A 19,104-nucleotide genomic window follows, 5' to 3' on the forward strand; every position below is an offset into this window, starting at 1 on the left:
AGCTAGTGCTCAAAAATCCCAAACTCCTCAATGGGTTTCAGCAAAGTTTTGTTTTGTTTTTTTCAGTATGCGGGCCTCTCACTGTTGTGGCCTCTCCCGTTGCGGAGCACAGGCTCTGGATGTGCAGGCTGAGAGGCCATGGCTCACGGGCCTAGCCACTCCATGGCATGTGGGATCCTCCCGGACCAGGGCACGAACCCGTGTCCCCTGCATCAGCAGGCGGACTCTCAACCACTGCGCCACCAGGGAAACCCCAGCAAAGTATTTTTAAAGGCAGGGTGAGGGAGGGGTATCCCAGGGTATGTGATTAGCCTGTGCACAGTTCTCTGATTGGTTGATGTTGAAGTAACAGGGTGGTGTTACAGGGGTTAATATTATCAATCCTTAGGTGCCAGTAGGTCATGGGTGCTCATGGTCATCAAGTAGTTAATTTCTTTCATTTAGTAGGGGTTTTAGCATCTGTAAAACAATTCAGGAAATGTGCATTAGATACTATTATCTAGGTACTTCAGAGAGGAGCTAAAAGCAGAGGATGTGGGGGAGGGATCTGTCTGGGGAAGACCACATAAGGTCCTGCTCGGTTACAACCTGTAAAATACTTCTTTTCCAATACTCTGAATTAATTAGTTTCAAAAATAAACAGTTTCAGAAGCTGTCAGCCTGGAAATTCTAATTTTTTAATTAAGATTTTATTTATATATAACACTGTATTAGTTCCAGATGTACAGCATACTGATTCGCTCTATGTATATATTGCAAAATGGTCAATACAATAAGTCTAGTTAACATCCATCACCACACAGTTACAAATTTGTTTTTCTTTTATTGGGAACTTTTATGATATACTCTCTTAGCAACTATCAAATATGCAATACAGTATTATTAACTATCGACACCGTTATAGCACCCGGACTTATTTACTTTATTACAGGAAGTTTATACCTTTTGACCACATTTACCATTTCACACACCTTCCCCCACCCCACTTCACCCCACCCCACCCACCTCACAAACCACCAATCTGTTTTCTGTATGTATAAGTTTGTTTTATTTTTGTTTTACATTCCACATGTAAGTGAGATCATATGATATTTGCTTTCTTTCTCTGACTTATTTCACTTAGCATAATGCCCAGTTGTTTCCATGTCTTGGCTATTGTAAATAATGCTGCAATGAACATAGGGGGTACAGATATCTTTTTTTTTTATTTTGCGGTATGTGGGCTTCTCACTGTTGTGGCCTCTCACATTGCGGAGCACAGGCTCCGGACGCGCAGGCCCAGCGGCCACGGCCCACAGGCCCAGCCACTCCGCGGCATGTGGGATCCTCCCGGACCGGGGCATGAACCTGCGTCCCCTGCATTGGCAGGTGGACCCCCAACCACTGCACCACCAGGGAAGCCCCCAGGTATCTTTTTAAGTTAGTCTTTTTGTTTCCTTCAGATAAATACCCAGAAGTGGAATTGCTTTGTTATATGGTAGTTATATTAAAATTTTTTGAGGAATCTCCATACTGTTCCATAAGGGTTGCACCAATTTATATAACCACCAACAGTGTACAGGATTGTCTTTTCTACACATCCTTGCCAACACTTGTTATTTTTGTATTTTTGATAATAGCCATTCTTTTTTTTTCACAATTTTTTTAACATCTTTATTGGAGTATAATTGCTTTACATTGTTGTGTTAGTTGCTGTTGTATAACAAAGTGAATCATCCCCATATCCCCTCCCTCTTGTGTCTCCCTCCCACCCTCCCTATCCCACCCCTCTAGGTGGTCACAAAGCACGAGTTGATCTCCCTGCGCTATGCAGCTGCTTCCCACTAGCTATCTGTTTTACATTTGGTAGTGTATATATGTCAATGCCTTTCTCTCACTTAGTCTCAGCTTACCCTTCCCCCTCCCTGTGTCCTCAAGTCGATTCTCTACGTCAGCATCTTTATTCCTGTCCTGCCCCTGGTTCTTGAAAACCATTTTTTTTTTTAGATTCTATATATATATGTGTTAGCATATGGTATTTGTTTTTCTCTTTCTGACTTACTTCACTCTGTATGACAGACTCTAGGTCCATCCACCTCACTACAATAACTCAATTTTGTTTCTTTTTATGGCTGAGTAATATTCCATTGTATGTACGTGCCACATCTTCTTTATCCATTCATCTGTCAATGGACACTTAGGTTGCTTCCTTGTCCTGGCTGATAATAGCCATTCTAATAGGTATAAGCTGGTAATCTCATTCTGGCTTTGATTTGCATTTCACTGATTAGTGATGTTGAGCACCTTTTCATGTACCCATTAGCCATCTGTATGTTTTCTTTGGAAAAATATCTATTCAGATCTTCTGCCTATTATTGAGTTCTTGATCTTTTTTTTTTTTTGCAGTGGCACATAGATTAAACTGTAGTCAGTTGTTTTCTATTTTCCCTTTAATTTACACTAGAATTCTATAGATAATAAATTTCATCTTAACTTGATCATATTTTTATCATGTTTGCTTTTTTTTTAAACCAGGTTTATCTTTTAGCCTTCCTACTAGTTTTGTAAGTGGTTGATCTACTACATTTACTATATATTTGCCTTTACCAATGAGATTTTACCTTTCACAGTTTTCATATTTCTTATGGTCTTTTCTGCTTAGAAAAGTCCCTTTAGCCTTTCTTGCAAAGCTGCCTTGGTGATGCTAAACTCTTTTAGCTTTTGCTTGTCTGTAAAACTTTTTAACTCTCCTTCAAGTCTGAATGAAAGCTTTGCTGGGTAGCGTATTCTTGGTTGTAGATTTTTCCCTTTCATCATTTTAAATATATTGTGTCACTCCCTTCTGGCCTGCAGAGTTTCTGCTGAATAGTCAGCTTATAACCTTATGGGAGTTCCCTTGTATGTAACGTGTTGCTTTCCCCTTGCTGCTTTTAATATTCTCTCTTTATCATTATTTTTTGCCATTTTAATTACAGTGTATCTGGGTGTGGTCCTCTTTAGGTTGCTCCTGTTTGGGACTCTCTGTGCTTCCTGCACCGGGATGTCTGTTTCTTTTCCCAGGATAGGGACGTTTTCAGCTCTTGTGTCTTCAAATATGTTCTCTGCCCCTTTCTGTCTCTCTTCTCCTTCTGGGACCCCTAAAGTGTGAATATTAGTGCAATTGATGTGTCTCAGAGGTCTCTTAAACTGTCCTCATTTCTTTTTTTTTTTAACATCTTTATTGGGGTATAATTGCTTTACAATGGTGTGTTAGTTTCTGCTTTATAACAAAGTGAATCAGGTATACGTATACACATGTTCCCATATCTCTTCCCTCTTGCATCTACCTCCCTCCCACCCTCCCTATCCCACCCCTCCAGGCAGTCACAAAGCACCAAGCTGATCTCCCTGTGCTATGCGGCTGCTTCCCACTAGCTATCTACCTTAAGTTTGTTAGTGTATATATGTCCATGCCACTCTCTCGCTTTGTCACAGCTCACCCTTCCCTCTCCCCATATCCTCAAGTCCGTACTCTAGTAGGTCTGTGTGTTTATTCCTGTCTTACCCCTAGGTTCTTCATGACATTTCTTTTTCTTAAATTCCATATATATGTGTTAGCATACAGTATTTGTCTTTCTCTTTCTGAATTACTTCACTCTGTATGACAGACTCTAGGTCTATCTACCTCATTACAAATAGCTCAATTTCGTTTCTTTTTATGGCTGAGTAATATTCCATTGTATATATGTGCCACATCTTCTTTATCCATTCATCCGATGATGGGCACTTAGGTTGTTTCCATATCCGGGCTATTGTAAATAGAGTTGCAATGAACATTTTGGTACATGACTCTTTTTGAATTATGGTTTTCTCAGGGTATATGCCCAGTAGTGGGATTGCTGGGTCATATGGTAGTTCTACTTGTAATTTTTTAAGGAACCTCCATACTATTCTCCATAGTGGCTGTACCAATTGACATTCCCACCAGCAGTGCAAGAGTGTTCCCTTTTCTCCACACCCTCTCCAGCATTTATTGTTTCTAGATTTTTTGATGATGGCCATTCTGACTGGTGTGAGATGATATCTCATTGTAGTTTTGATTTGCATTTCTCTAATGATTAATGATGTTGAGCATTCTTTCATGTGTTTGTTGGCAGTCTGTATATCTTCTTTCGAGAAATGTCTATTTAGGTCTTCTGCCCATTTTTGGATTGGGTTGTTTGCTTTTTTGTTATTGAGCTGCATGAGCTGCTTGTAACTTTTGGAAATTAATCCTTTGTCAGTTGCTTCATTTGCAAATATTTTCTCCCATTCTGAGGGTTGTCTTTTGGTCTTGTTTAGGGTTTCCTTTGCTGTGCAAAAGCTTTGAAGTTTCATTAGGTCCCATTTGTTCATTGTTTTTATTTCCATTACTCTAGGAGGTGGGTCAAAAAGGATCTTGCTGTGATTTATGTCATAGAGTGTTCTGCCTATGTTTTCCTCTAAGAGTTTGATAGTTTCTGGCCTTACATTTAGGCCTTTAATCCATTTTGAGCTTATTTTTGTGCATGGTGTTAGGGAGTGATCTAATCTCATACTTTTACATGTACCTGTCCAGTTTTCCCAGCACCACTTATTGAAGAGGCTGTCCTTTCCCCACTGTACATTCCTGCCTCCTTTATCAAAGATAAGGTGACCATATGTGCATGGGTTTATCTCTGGGCTTCCTATCCTGTTCCATTGATCTATCTTTCTGTTTTTGTGCCAGTACCACACTGTCTTGATTACTGTAGCTTTGTAGTATAGTCTGAAGTCAGGAGCCTGATTCCTCCAGCTCCGTTTTTTGTTCTCAAGGTTGCTTTGGCTATTCGGGGTCTTTTGTGTTTCCATACAAATTGTGAGATTTTTTGTTCTAGTTCTGTGAAAAATGCCAGTGGTAGTTTGATAGGGATTGCATTGAATCTGTAGATTGCTTTGGGTAGTAGAGTCATTTTCACAATGTTGATTCTTCCAATCCAAGAACATGGTATATCTCTCCACCTATTTGTATCATCTTTAATTTCTTTCATCAGTGTCTTATAATTTTCTGCATACAGGTCTTTTGTCTCCTTAGGTAGGTTTATTCCTAGATATTTTATTCTTTTTGTTGCAGTGGTAAATGGGAGTGTTTTCTTGATTTCACTTTCAGATTTTTCTCATTAGTGTAGAGGAATGCCAGAGATTTCTGTGCGTTAATTTTGTATCCTGCAACTTTACCAAATTCACTGATTAGCTCTAGTAGTTTTCTGGTAGCATCTTTAGGATTCTCTATGTATAGTATCATGTCATCTGCAAACAGTGACAGCTTTACTTCTTCTTTTCCAATTTGGATTCCTTTTATTTCCTTTTCTTCTCTGATTGCTGTGGCTAAAACTTCCAAAACTATGTTGAATAAGAGTGGTGAGAGTGGGCAACCTTGTCTTGTTCCTGATCTTAGCGGAAATGCTTTCAGTTTTTCACCATTGAGGATGATGTTGGCTGTGGGTTTGTCATATATGGCCTTTATTATGTTGAGGAAAGTTCCCTCTATGCCTACTTTCTGCAGGGTTTTTATCATAAATGGGTGTTGAATTTTGTCGAAAGCTTTCTCTGCATCTATTCAGATAATCATATGGTTTTTCTCCTTCAATTTGTTAATATGGTTTATCACATTGATTGATTTCCGTATATTGAAGAATCCTTGCATTCCTGGAATAAACCCCACTTGATCATGGTGTATGATCCTTTTAATGTGCTGTTGGACTCTGTTTGCTAGTATTTTGTTGAGGATTTTTGCATCTATGTTCATCAGTGATATTGGCCTGTCGTTTTCTTTCTTCGTGACATCCTTGTCTGGTTTTGGTATCAAGGTGATGGTGGCCTTGTAGAATGAATTTGGGAGTGTTCCTCCCTCTGCTATATTTTGGAAGAGTTTGAGAAGGATAGGTGTTAGCTCTTCTCTAAATGTTTGATAGAATTCGCCTGTGAAGCCATCTGGTCCTGGACTTTTGTTTGTTGGAAGATTTTTAATCACAGTTTCAATTTCAGTGCTTGTGATTGGTCTGTTCATATTTTCTATTTCTTCCTGATTCAGTCTTAGCAGGTTGTGCATTTTTAAGAATTTGTCCATTTCTTCCAGGTTGTCCATTTTATTGGCATAGAGTTGCTTATAGTAATCTCTCACGATCTTTTGTATTTCTGCAGTGTCAGTTGTTACTTCTCCTTTTTCATTTCCAATTCTGTTGATTTGAGTGTTCTCCCTTTTTTTCTTGATGAGTCTGGCTAATGGTTTATCTATTTTGTTTATCTTCTTAAAAAACTAGCTTTAAGTTTTATTGATCTTTGCTATTGTTTCCTTCATTTCTTTTTCATTTATTTCTGATCTGATCTTTATGATTTCTTTCCTTCTTCTAACTTTGGGGTTTTTTTGTTCTTCATTCTCTGATTGCTTTAGGTGCAAGGTTAGGTTGTTTATTCGAGGTGTTTCCTGTTTCTTAAGGTGGGCTTCTATTGCTATAAAGTTCCCTCTTAGAACTGCTTTTGCTGCGTCCCATAGGTTTTGGGTCATCATGTCTCCATTGTTATTTGTTTCTAGGTATTTTTTGATTTCCTCTTTGATTTGTGCAGTGATCACTTCGTTATTAAGTAGTGTACTGTTTAGCCTCCATGTGTTTGTTTTTTTACAGATCTTTTCCTGTAATTGATATCTAGTCTCATAGCGTTTTGGTCGGAAAAGATACTTGATACAATTTCAATTTTCTGAAATTTACCAAGGCTTGATTTATGACCCAAGATATTATCTATCCTGGAGAATGTTCCATGAGCACTTGAGAAAAATGTGTATTCTGTTGTTTTTGGATGGAGTGTCCTATAAATATCAATTAAGTCCATCTTGTTTAATGTATCATTTAAAGCTTGTGTTTCCTTATTTATTTTCATTTTGGATGATCTGTCCATTGGTGAAAGTGGGGTGTTAAAGTCCCCTACTATGAATGTGTTACTGTCGATTTCCCCTTTTATGGCTTTAGTATTTGCCTTATGTATTGAGGTGCTCCTATGTTGGGTGCATAAATATTTACAATTGTTATATCTTCTTCTTGGATCGATCCCTTGATCATTATGTAGTGTCCTTCTTTGTCTCTTCTAATAGTCTTTATTTTAAAGTCTATTTTGTCTTATATGAGAATTGCTACTCCAGCTTTCTTTTGGTTTCCATTTGCGTGGAATCTTTTTCCATCCCCTTACTTTCAGTCTGTATGTGTCTCTAGGTCTGAAGTGAGTCTCTTGTAGACAGCATATATATGGGTCTTGTTTTTGTATCCATTCAGCCAATCTGTGTCTTTTGGTGGGAGCATTTATTCCATTTACATTTAAGGTAATTATCGATATGTATGTTCCTATTCCCATTTTCTAAATTGTTTTGGGTTCGTTATTGTAGGTCTTTTCCTTCTCTTGTGTTTCTTGCCTAGAGAAGTTCCTTTAGCATTTGTTGTAAAGCTGGTTTGGTGATGCTGAACTCTCTCAGCTTTTGCTTGTCTGTAAAGGTTTTAATTTCTCCATCAAATCTGAATGAGATCCTTGCTGGGTTGAGTAATCTTGGTTGCAGGTTTTTCTACTTCATCACTTTAAATATGTCCTGCCACTCCCTTCTGGCTTGCAGAGTTTCTGCTGAAAGATCAGCCGTTAACCTTATGGGGATTCCCTTGTGTGTTATTTGTTGTTTTTCCCTTGCTGCTTTTAATATGCTTTCTTTGTATTTGATTTTTGACAGTTTGATTAATATGTGTCTTGGCGTATTTCTCCTTGGATTTATCCTGTATGGGACTCTCTGTGCTTCCTGGACTTGATTAACTATTTTCTTTCCCATATTAGGGAAGTTTTCAACTATAATCTCTTCAAATATTTTCTCAGTCCCTTTCGTTTTCTCTTCTTCTTCTGGAACCCCTATAATTTGAATGTTGGTGCGTTTAATGTTGTCCCAGAGGTCTCTGAGACTGTCCTCAGTTCTTTTCATTCTTTTTTCTGCTCTGCAGTAGTTATTTCCACTATTTTATCTTCCAGGTCACTTATCCGTTCTTCTGCCTCAGTTATTCTGCTATTGATCCAATCTTGATTATTTTTCATTTCATTTATTGTGTTGTTCATCGTTGTTTGTTTCATCTTTAGTTCTTCTAGGTCCTTGTTAAGTGTTTCTTGCATCTTGTCTATTCTATTTCCAAGATTTTGGATCATCTTTACTATCATTATTCTGAATTCTTTTTCAGGTAGACTGCCTATTTCCTCTTCATTTGTTAGGTCTCGTGGGTTTTTATCTTGCTCCTTCATCTGCGGTGTGTTTTTCTGTCTTCTCATTTTGCTTATCTTACTGTGTTTGGGGTCTCCTTTTTGCAGACTGCAGGTTCGTAGTTCCCATTGTTTTTGGTGTCTGTCCCCAGTGGCTAAGGTTGGTTCAGTGGGTTGTGTAGGCTTCCTGGTGGAGGGGACTAGTGCCTGTGTTCTGATGGATGAGGCTGGATCTTGTCTTTCTGGTGGGCAGGTCCACGTCTGGTGGTGTGTTTTGGGGTGTCTGTGGACTTATTATGATTTTAGGCAGCCTCTCTGCTAATGGGTGGGGTTGTGTTCCTGTTTTGCTAGTTGTTTGGCATAGGGTGTCCAGCACTGTAGCTTGCTGGTTGTTGAGTGAAGCTGGGTGCTGGCGTTGAGATGGAGATCTCTGGGAGATTTTCGCCATTTGATATTATGTGGAGCTGGGAGGCCTCTTGTTGACCAGTGTCCTGAAGTTGGCTCTCCCACCTCAGAGGCACAGCACTGACTCCTGGCTGCAGCACCAAGAGCCTTTCATCCACATGGCTCAGAATAAAAGGGAGAAAAAGTAGAGAGAAAGAATTAGTAGAAGTAGGAAGAGAGAAAGAAAGGAAGGAAGGCAGGAAGAAAGAAGAAAAGAAGGAAAGAAAGAAAGACAGGGAGGGAGGGAGGGCGCGAGGGAGGGAGGGAGGGATGGTGGGAGGATGGAAGGAAGGAAGGAAGGAGGGAAGGAAGGAAAAAAGAAAGAAGATAAAGTAAAGTAAAATATAATAAAGTTATTAAATTAAAAAATAATTATTAAGAAAAAAATTTTTTAAAAAATGGACGGATAGAACCTTAGGACAAATGGTGGAAGCAAAGCTATACAGACAAAATCTCAAAGAGAAGCATAGGGCTTCCCTGGTGGCGCAGTGGTTGAGGGTCCGCCTGCCGATGCAGAGGACATGGGTTCGTGCCCCGGTCCGCGAGGATCCCACATGCCACGGAGCGGCTGGGTCTGTGAGCCATGGCCGCTGGGCCTGCGCGTCCGGAGCCTGTGCTCCGCAATGGGAGAGGCCACAGCAGTGAGGGGCCCGCGTACTGCTAAAAAAAAAAAAAAAAAAAAGAGAAGCATACACATACATACTCAAAAAAAGAGGAAAAGGGGAAAAAATAAATCTTGCTCTCAAAGTCCACCTCCTCAATTTGGGATGATTCGTTGTCTAAAGGAGGGAAGGACGAAGGAAAGAAAGAAAGAAAGAGAGAAAGAAAGAAGATAAAATAAAGTTATTACAATCAATAATAATTATTAAGAAAAAAAACGAACGGATAGAACCCTAGGACAAATGGTGGAAGCAAAGCTATACAGACAAAATCTCACACAGAAGCGTACACATACACACGCACAAAAAGAGTAAAAGGGGAAAAATTCCTAAATCTTGCTCTCAAAGTTCACCTTCTCAATTTGGGATGATTCGTTGTCTATTCATATATTCCACAGATGCAGGGTACATCAAGTTGATTGTGGAGCTTTAATCCGCTGCTTCTGAGGCTGCTGGGAGAGATTTCACTTTCTCTTCTTTGTTCTCACAGCTCCCAGGGGCTCAGCTTTGGATTTGGCCCCGCCTCTGCGTATAGGTCGCTGGAGGGCGTCTGTTTTTCGCTCAGACAGGACGGGTTAAAGGAGCCGCTGATTCGGGGGCTCTGGCTCACTCAGGCCCAGGGGAGGGAGGGGTGCTGAGAGCGGGGCGAGCCTGCGGCGGCAGAGGCCAGCGTGCCATTGCACCAGCCTGAGGCTCGCTGTTCGTTCTCCCAGGGAAGTTGTCCCTGGATCCCGGGACCCTGGCAGTGGTGGGCTGCACAGGCTCCCCGGAAGGGAGGTGTGGATGGTGACCTGTGCTCGCACACAGGCTTCTTGATGGCGGCAGCAGCAGCCTTAGCTTCTTATGCCCGTCTCTGGGGTCCGCGCTTTTAGCCGCGGCTCACGCCCCTCTCTGGAGCTCCTTTAAGCAGCGCTCTTAATCCCCTCTCCTCTTGCACCAGGAAACAAAGAGGGAAGAAAAAGTCTCTTGCCTCTTCGGCAGCTCCAGACCTTTTTCCGGACTCCCTCCCGGCTAGCCGTGGTGCACTAACCCCTTCAGGCTGTGTTCACGCTGCCAACCTCAGTCCTCTCCCTGCGCTCTGACCAAAGCCCGAGCCTCAGCTCGCAGCCCCGCCCGTCCTGGCGGGTGAGCAGACAAGCCTCTCGGGCTGGTGAGTGCTGGTCGGCACTGATCCTCTGTGCGAGAATCTCCCTGCTTTGCCCTCCGCATCCCTGTTGCTGCGGTCTCCTCCGCGGCTCCGAAGCTTCCCTCCTCCGCCACCCGCAGTCTCCGCCCGTGAAGGGCTTCCTAGTGTGTGGAATCCTTTCCTCCTTCACAGCTCCCTCCCACTGGTGCAGGTTCCGTCCCTATTCTTTTGTCTCTGTTTTTTCTTTTGCCCTACCGAGGTACGTGAGGAGTTTCTTGCCTTTTGAGAGGTCTGAGGTCTTCTGCCAGCATTCAGTAGGTGTTCTGTAGGAGCTGTTCCACGTGTAGATGTATTTCTGGTGTATCTGTGGGGTGGAAGGTGATCTCCGCGTCTTACTCTTCCTCCATCTTCCCCTCGTCTCTTGTCCTCATTTCTTTTTATTCTTTTTTCTTTTTTCTGTTCAGCTTGAGTGATTTCCACTACTCTGTCTCCAGCTCGATAATCCATTTCTCTATATATCATCTAATCTACTGATTCCGTCTACTGTATTTTTTATTTCAGTGGTCGTATTTTTCAGCTGTTTGTTTCTTCTTTATATTTTCTAACTCTTTGTTAAAAATTTCTAACTTCTCACTCTGTTCACCCAATCTTCTCCTGAGTTCTTTGATGAACTTTACAATCACTACCTTGAACTCTCTGTTGGGCAGATTGCTTATCTCCACTTTACTTAGTTCTTCTTCTGGGGTTTTTATCTTGTTCTTTCATTTGGAACATATTCCTCTGTCACCTCATTTTGCCTAATTTGCTGTTTTTATTTCTATGTATTTGTTGGGTTATATTTCTCAATCTCAGAGAAGTGATCTTACCTAGGAAGTGTCCTATGGGGCCCAGCAGCACACTGCCCTTTGGACACCAGATCTATATGCTCTAGGGGTACCCTCTATGTGGACTGCATGGTTCCTTAAGTTGTGGCGGGCAGACTACTGTGGGCTGTCTGGTAGACATGGTTTGTACTTTAATTATATGGTTGATACTTTTCTAGATGTGTAGTCAACATATCTGATTCTTGATAAAGCAGTATCAACAACTTTAGTATAAAATTATGCTTTTTAAAAGTTTGCTGAGATCTTTCAGGCCTGGCACATTCCCTGTGAGTATGAAACCCACTTCTATAGGCAGATAACCTTGGTAGAGTGGGTCAAGCAGACAACTTGCCTTTAGAAGATTTAAGTCTCAGAAATAAATTTAACAAAAGATATACAACACGTATACTCTAAAAATCATGAAACGTTGGTAAGAGAAATTACAGAGCAAAATAAATGAAGAAATAGAGATGACATAATCATGGGTAGGGAACTTAATATTGTTAAGTTATCAGTTATTCCCAAATTGATCTAATGATTTAGTGTAATTCCAATCAGAATCTTAAAAGACTTTTTTTGTAGAAATTGATAAGCAGATTCTAAAATTTACCAGGAAACGTGAGTGATCAAGAATAATCCAGGGCTTCCCTGGTGGCGCAGTGGTTGAGAGTCCGCCTGCCGATGCAGGGGACAGGGGTTCGTGCCCCGGTCCGGGAAGGTCCGACATGCCGCGGAGCGGCTAGGCCCATGAGCCATGGCCTCTGAGCCTGCGCGTCTGGAGCCTGTGCTCCGCAACGGGAGAGGCCACAACAGTGAGAGACCCACGTACTGCAAAAAAAAAAGAATAATCCAAACAATCTTGAACATAAGAACAATGTTGCAGGATTTATTCTACCTTACGTTTAAGATTTACTGTATATAAAGCTACCTAATCAAAAGAGTGTAGTATTGTTGTACAGATAGACAAATAGACCAGTGGGACAGAATATATTCATAGATATGGTGTCAGTTGATTTTTGACAAAGATGGCAACACAAATCATTGTGGAAAGGAAAATTTTCAACAGATGGTGCTGGGACAATCAGAGCTCTATGTGGAAATAAAATGAGCCTTGATATACCTCACACCATTCACAAAAATTAATATGGGGTAGATCATAAATTTAAATGTAAAAACAAAAACTAGGAGATGTCTAGAAGAAAATACAAGAGGATACTTTTGCAGCTCTGGGGTAGGCAAAGTGTTTTTTTAGAAAGGTTTCAGAACACTGTAAAAGAAAAAGAAGACAAAATAACTGCATCAAAATTTAAAACTTCTGCTTATCAGAAGACAGCATTAAGAAAATGAAAAGCCAGGCTATACATGGGGGAAAAAGTATCCACAATACATATATCTAATAAAAGACTGGGTATAAGATTTGAACAGATCCTTTACCAGAAGGATCTATGAATGGCTAAAAAGCACATGAAAAGAAACAATATCATTTGTCATCAGAGAAATACAAATTATAACTGAAATTTCATATCACTTGCTACTTGCTAAAATGGCTAATATTTAAAACTTAGACAATACCAAGTGTTGGTGAGAATGTCAAGCAGCCTGAAACTCTCATATGTTGCTGGTGGGAGTGTAAAATTATGTGCAACCATCTTAGAAAACTGGTAGTTTCTTACACTATGACCCACCAATTTCAATCTTAGGTATTTTCCCAAGAGTAATAAAAGTATATATCTGAAAAAGATGTGTATAAGCTTTATTTGTAATAGTCCCAAACTAAGAATGCCAAATATCAATAAACAGGAGATTTAGGATAAATTATGGCATGTTCATATAATGAAATTTTACTCAGTGATTAAAGAAAAACAGTGAACTGCTGAAACACACAGCTACATGGCCAGATCTCAAAATTATGTTCAATGGACAAAGCCAGATACAAAATAGTGCCAACTATATATGAAATTCAAGAACAGGCAAAATTATACGGATAGAAATCAGAATAGTGGTTGCTTTGAGGGGGGCGGGGAAGACTGACTGGAAAAGGGCACGAGGGAATTTCCTTGGGTAATTGTCTTGATTGGGATGGTGGATACATGGTTGTGTGCATTTGTCAAAATTCATTGAACTGTACACTTAAGATATGTGCATTTCACCCTATAAATTTAACTTTGAAAAGGCCATATTTTCTTACTAAATGATTCCTTTTTCCCGTTCAAAAATTTGATCTTATTTCCAAGATTCCCTTTAAACTTTCTTATAATCTACAATGGCTTGTACTTTTCTCTCTTTAGTTTTCAATCTTTGTTTTACTTATTTTATCTGTTAATCATATACTTTTTTGTTCCATTATCTGTTGTTTTCTGATGATGTCCTTGACTTGCAGCTAGATTTCACTTACTAAGAAAGATATATTAGAAATTCCAGTGATAATTATGTATTTGTCTGTTTCTCCTTTTAGATTTTGTTTTCACTTTTTGCTTTATATATTTTGAGGCTGTGCTATTAGTTAGATGCATACAAATATATAGGGTTTTTACATAATATTTTTCTGTTGGATTGACCCTGTTATCATTATGAAATGTTCCTTTTTATCTCTATTAACACTTATTGCCTTAAAGTCTACTTTGTCTGATTAGTATAGCTATACCACATTTCTTTTGGTTTTGCTAGGTATATGCAAAATATTTGTTTTTTGTATGTTGTATCTTTTTTTTCTATCATTTTCAACCATTCTCTGTCCTTATTTATAAGGTGTGTCTCTTGTAATCAGCACATAGTTGGATTTTTAGAAACATCCAATCTGAAATTCTTTGTTCTTTAATTGGATTTAAAGTCCTTTTACATTTAACATTACTGATAATTGGATTTAACTTTACTATCTATTTGTTTCCTCTTTGTTCCATCTGTTTCGTGTTTTTTCTTCCTTGGCATTGGTATTAATTAAGCATTTGTTATTTTTCTACTTTTCCCCCTTGCATAGTTTGTTAGCTGTAAATGATTACCCTGGAGCTAATTTCCTAAGAGACAAAGACTTCTATTTCTTTGATTTTTTTCCACAATGCTTAGCAATTCAGGGAATCCAATAGATATTTGCAATAAATTCTTCTAGATTTACTCTATTCGCTTAATATTTTTAAAGGACATGAAATATTTTTCTGAATACAGTGTTAAATAAACTAATTTGACTGTTGTTTTTAGAATCACACCCAGAAAATTTGATACTGTTCAAGCGTCCAGGGGTCACAAAAGTGGAATTATCACTGGAGATGTTGAAGACTTAACTTTAAGCAAGAGGGGAATACGGACATCATTTACCTTTAGGAAAGTGAGGCAAACACCTTGTAATTGTAGTAAGTATATAATTTTGGTTCTCCTGTAAAATGGAGTAAATCTACTATGAAAATCTTTTAAAGTCCCATAAGAACTGAGAAGAGCTTTGTCTTAACTTCTCTAATGGCATTTCCTGTGTTCTGCCTTGTATTGTACTGACATATACTTTTCTTAACCACCCCCGTGGTTAGGTTTATAGTCCTTGAGGGCAGGGACTGCATCTTACTCATCTTTATTTTCCTCAAACATAGTGCTTGAGCATAGTTGGATTCTAAATGAATATTTTATTTATTATAGTCATGGTTAAGAATACTACAGTTTGGGGGCATTAAAATATCACTTGTAGGGGCTTCCCTGGTGGCGCAGTGGTTGAGAGTCTGCCTGCCAATGCAGGGGGCATGGGTTCGTGCCCCAGTCCGGGAAGATCCCACATGCTACGGAGCGGCTGGGCCCATGAGCCATGGCCACTGAGCCTGCACGTCCAGAGCCTGTGTTCCACAACAGGAGAGGCCACAACAGTGAGAGGCCTGCGTACCGCAAAAAAAAAAAAAAAAAAAAGGTCACTGCACGGTGGGGAAAAAAATAAATAAATAAAATATCACTTGTACAAGAATAAGTTTTTTTGGAAACAGCTCGTCACATTTCTCAATTACTTCTCATTAACTTAACAGGGAAGTTGGAAATGACAAACTGTTCTATACTAAGTGGATAACTTTAGGGGGATAAACAGTGTTTGTTTTAGTCAGTTTGGAAAGGAGTGCTCAAAAACTTGTCAAGGATGCTGTTCTGAATTGTCTGTATAAGTGCATCATGACCTGTATTTCTTGGACTCAAATAAAAACCCCTTGTGTTTTATAAATAATATTTTACAATAACAGTGATGTTATGAGCTTTTTACATCCTGGTGGTTTCAGTTATAGGTGGTATCTTAGCAGGAGCTTTTGGATTTAGTCATCTTAAAAACATTTTAAATTAAAAATCTTTATTATATGTATAAGATATTATTCTGTTAGGAAACTTGGACTCTTCATATTTGATAACTTCATGTTAATGAAGCTTAAAATAGGTTTTAACAGGTTTTTGTTTCTTTTGCTAAAAATGTCACTAAGGACTTAAAAACAAAATTTTTTTATCAATTAAAAAATATTTATTTAGTATTTGATGAACATCTAACACTGCCAGTAGCTTTACAATGTATAGAAAAATAAAGCATGGCTCTTGTTCTCAAGGAACTTGAAATTTAGTAGAAGAGACAAGTTAGTTTTCTTATGCAAATGTTTTTTTGTTATGGGCATTAATTTAAGGGTTGCTATAAGAAGCTCTGATTATATATTCAGTTTACAGATTTTTTAAAAGTTCAAGGCCATCTTTTGGATACTTTTGGTCAAAATTTGTGGATTTAAGTGATCCTCCTTTTACATAACTGAGATGTTCATAATTTCCAAGAGAATAAAATTTTTAGCAAGACCAGCTTAAGATAATTGTAATGTATATTGTAGTGTAATTGTAATTCTGATGTAACCAACATAATGTAACCCATCTGTTTCCGCATGTATGTTTTAGAGCTCTCAAGCTTTCTGGGGCTACCCTTTTCTTAAATGTCTACATAAAGTGTTTAGAGCTTCACTTTACACATTAGTAGGGACTAGATAGTTCCACTCCCATTCAAAGTTTGGAATCTTCTAGTTATATTTAGGGAAAATTCCTGAAGCCATCAATTCTTTGCTGCCACATGCTTTCTAATTATTGCTAAGTCTTGTCTGTGGTTTCTCTGGGAACACTACTTCTTTCTTTATTCTCTAGTATACTACCCATAAAAAGATGTTGTGTGCCACAGACTGGCTGAAGACAAAGGGAAATTATAGCATAGCCAAGAAAAGGCAAGGACTCGAAATGAATATTAGACGTTATTGCAGAGAACAGGGAACACTTCAAAATTAATTTGAGACATTGTATCCTAAATTTCCTCTGTCATCTCCTCTACTTGCTGGTGTTCTCCTTAGGATTTGCTCATTCTATTGAAGGAGGCAACACAGTGTAGTCATTGAGAATGTGGATTCTGGAGTCTCCACTGCCTGGGTTCAAATCTTGACTCTATGACTTAACATCTTTGTCACTTTGGGATCATTATTTAATATTCCATGAGTCAGTTTCATCATCTGTAAAATGAATGTAATAATACCTATTCATAGTGTTACTGTGAGGATTGAGACAATATATGTAAACCGCTTCAAACAGTATTCATTAAATCTTGTGATTATTACCAAATCACACTTTGTTTCTAGGTCTGGTTCTTCTGAGAGTCCTAGGGTCCCCAGAACTCCTACCAAGACAAAAACCCTAAATCCTGTTAATTGCTAAATTTCTTCTGGTTACACCAGGCCCATCAAGATGCTTTCCTGAATAAGAGGACCCTTAATCCCAAGATAAAATAGGCATCTGCATTATAAGGCATGCAGAATTACAGTCATATTTTGTTTCAAATGGATTTACCCCTTCTTGTATTAGACCCCTCACATACATAATTGGACTTGCTAGGTAAGAACTACTTTTTTTAACTGATAAATCAGAGCCTATTTAACCCTAGTCATCAAACGTGGATTGATTTGCTTTTTCTTTTGAGAAAACAATCATACCTTATGAATCATTTGGATAAAAATAATGGTTTAGCGACTTCCCTGGTGGTCCAGTGGTTAAGACTCTGTGCTTCCAATGCAGGGGGCGTGGGTTCAATCCCAGGTCAGGGAACTAAGCTCCCACATGCCACGTGGTGCAGCCAAAAAATAAATTAAAAAAACAAACAAATAAGTAAATGGTTTATATTGCTTTCTTTTATTCATTAGGTTACCCTTTGGTCTGTGACAGCCAGATGAAGGAGGCTTCCACATCATTTCCAGAGAGTGATAAAGAAGCCTCACAACTGGAGCAAGAATATGTCCATCAAGTTTACGAAGAAATTGCTAGACACTTTAGCAGCACGAGACATACCCCTTGGCCACACATCGTGGAGTTTTTGAAAGCTTTGCCAAGTGGTTCATTAGTTGCTGATATTGGATGTGGAAATGGAAAATATCTTGGCATCAATAAGGAGTTATATATGGCAAGTAATTGTTGCTTCTGGCTTTCTTTTTGCTTTATTTGTAAGGGTTATTATCACCTTCGTCATGATATAATGCTGTGTTTTTAGGTCACTGCAGAAAATTGTAACCAACAGGTTGAAAATTAATGAACACTCCCATTCTTTTTTATTCCTCTAGAAATTTATGGGCATGCCATTATTTGCAGTTTTTTTTTTTTTTTTTTGGTCCCTTCAGATTTTGCTTTCTAAGATTATTTTATCAGTAAAACTGTCTTATATTTATAAAACTCTTTACAGGTTATAAAGGATTTTTATAGAAACCATTTTCTTTCCTAGTTCCTTGTAAGTATGAGAAGTATAAAGCAGATATTTTCGTCCATCTTTTATAAATGAAGAAACTGAGGCTCACAGAGGTTATATTACTTCCTTGGTGTTATATTATTAGAGGATGTAACTGGAACTTGAACCCATGCCTTATGACTCCAAATCTAGTGTTCTTTTACTCATAATAGAAAAAAAAAAAGGTTAGTATTTATTGTTGTCTTACTGTTGAGAAAATTAAACCTCAAGTAGATTAAAAATTTGACCAAGGTTATAGTGCTAGACCTAGGACTTGAACCCACTTCTCTCTGATGCCAAAGTTTCTGTTTTCAGTTGTTATAATTTCTTTTTCTAATGGATCACTTTTTTCTCTGCTGTGCTAAGAAGTAGGAAGTTCTCCCTGCATTAGTGCATTGTTGTAAGTACTTGTGTCAACACTGCTCTGTGAGGACTGGAGCTTCCCTTTCTCAAGATTAGGGGAGGAAGGACTAGAGTAAGGGGAGTATATAAGGAGAATGAGAGCAGTCTACCTTCATGGGCTGTTGTAGTATGTCAGATTGCTTGTAATCTTTATTTTAACCTCATCCTAGATATTGTACACCTACATGAAGAAAGAACAGTACTACTGCAATTGAGGAAATGTAGACTTTGTGCATTAAGAGGCAGATGAAAGAATCGCTTTTCATCAAGAGAAGACAAGTATTCATATATTGTCATCCTGTTTACAATTAAATTTTAGTTTATAAAGAGTAAGGTCTAGTGAATTAAGTTTGTTCATGTTGAAGAGGAAATAGGTTTTAGATTTGTCACAACTCTAACCACAGCTTAAAGTATATCTTCTGATGTTTTAATCTTAAGGTACTATCCAAAAATGTTTCTCAGGAAGCTCTGCTTTTATTTACACTTTCTTGATGATAACCTGTGGCTATGTCTAGTCAGGTATCAATTGTGACAGTGAAACTAGGTTGAAGTCAAACACACTGACTTAGTCATATGATAATATTATCCTGTTACAGTTAAGAAAAATGATTTCTTGATAAACTGAAC

General features: G+C 38.6%; 1 protein-coding gene across 2 annotated transcripts in view; it reads left to right on the plus strand.

The window, feature by feature from the left end:
- ALKBH8 (alkB homolog 8, tRNA methyltransferase) overlaps positions 1–19,104 on the plus strand; it is a 70,621-nt gene that overhangs the window by 39,281 nt on the left and 12,236 nt on the right. For both annotated transcript variants that reach the window (XM_060017189.1, XM_060017190.1), the window contains 2 exons: positions 14,526–14,677; positions 17,501–17,757. In XM_060017189.1, the coding sequence (XP_059873172.1) occupies positions 14,526–14,677; positions 17,501–17,757 (409 nt within the window). The remainder of the gene's footprint in view (positions 1–14,525; positions 14,678–17,500; positions 17,758–19,104) is intronic.

The sequence above is a fragment of the Delphinus delphis genome, chromosome 8 (genome assembly GCF_949987515.2).
Source record: "Delphinus delphis chromosome 8, mDelDel1.2, whole genome shotgun sequence".
NCBI classification, from domain to species: domain Eukaryota; kingdom Metazoa; phylum Chordata; class Mammalia; order Artiodactyla; family Delphinidae; genus Delphinus; species Delphinus delphis.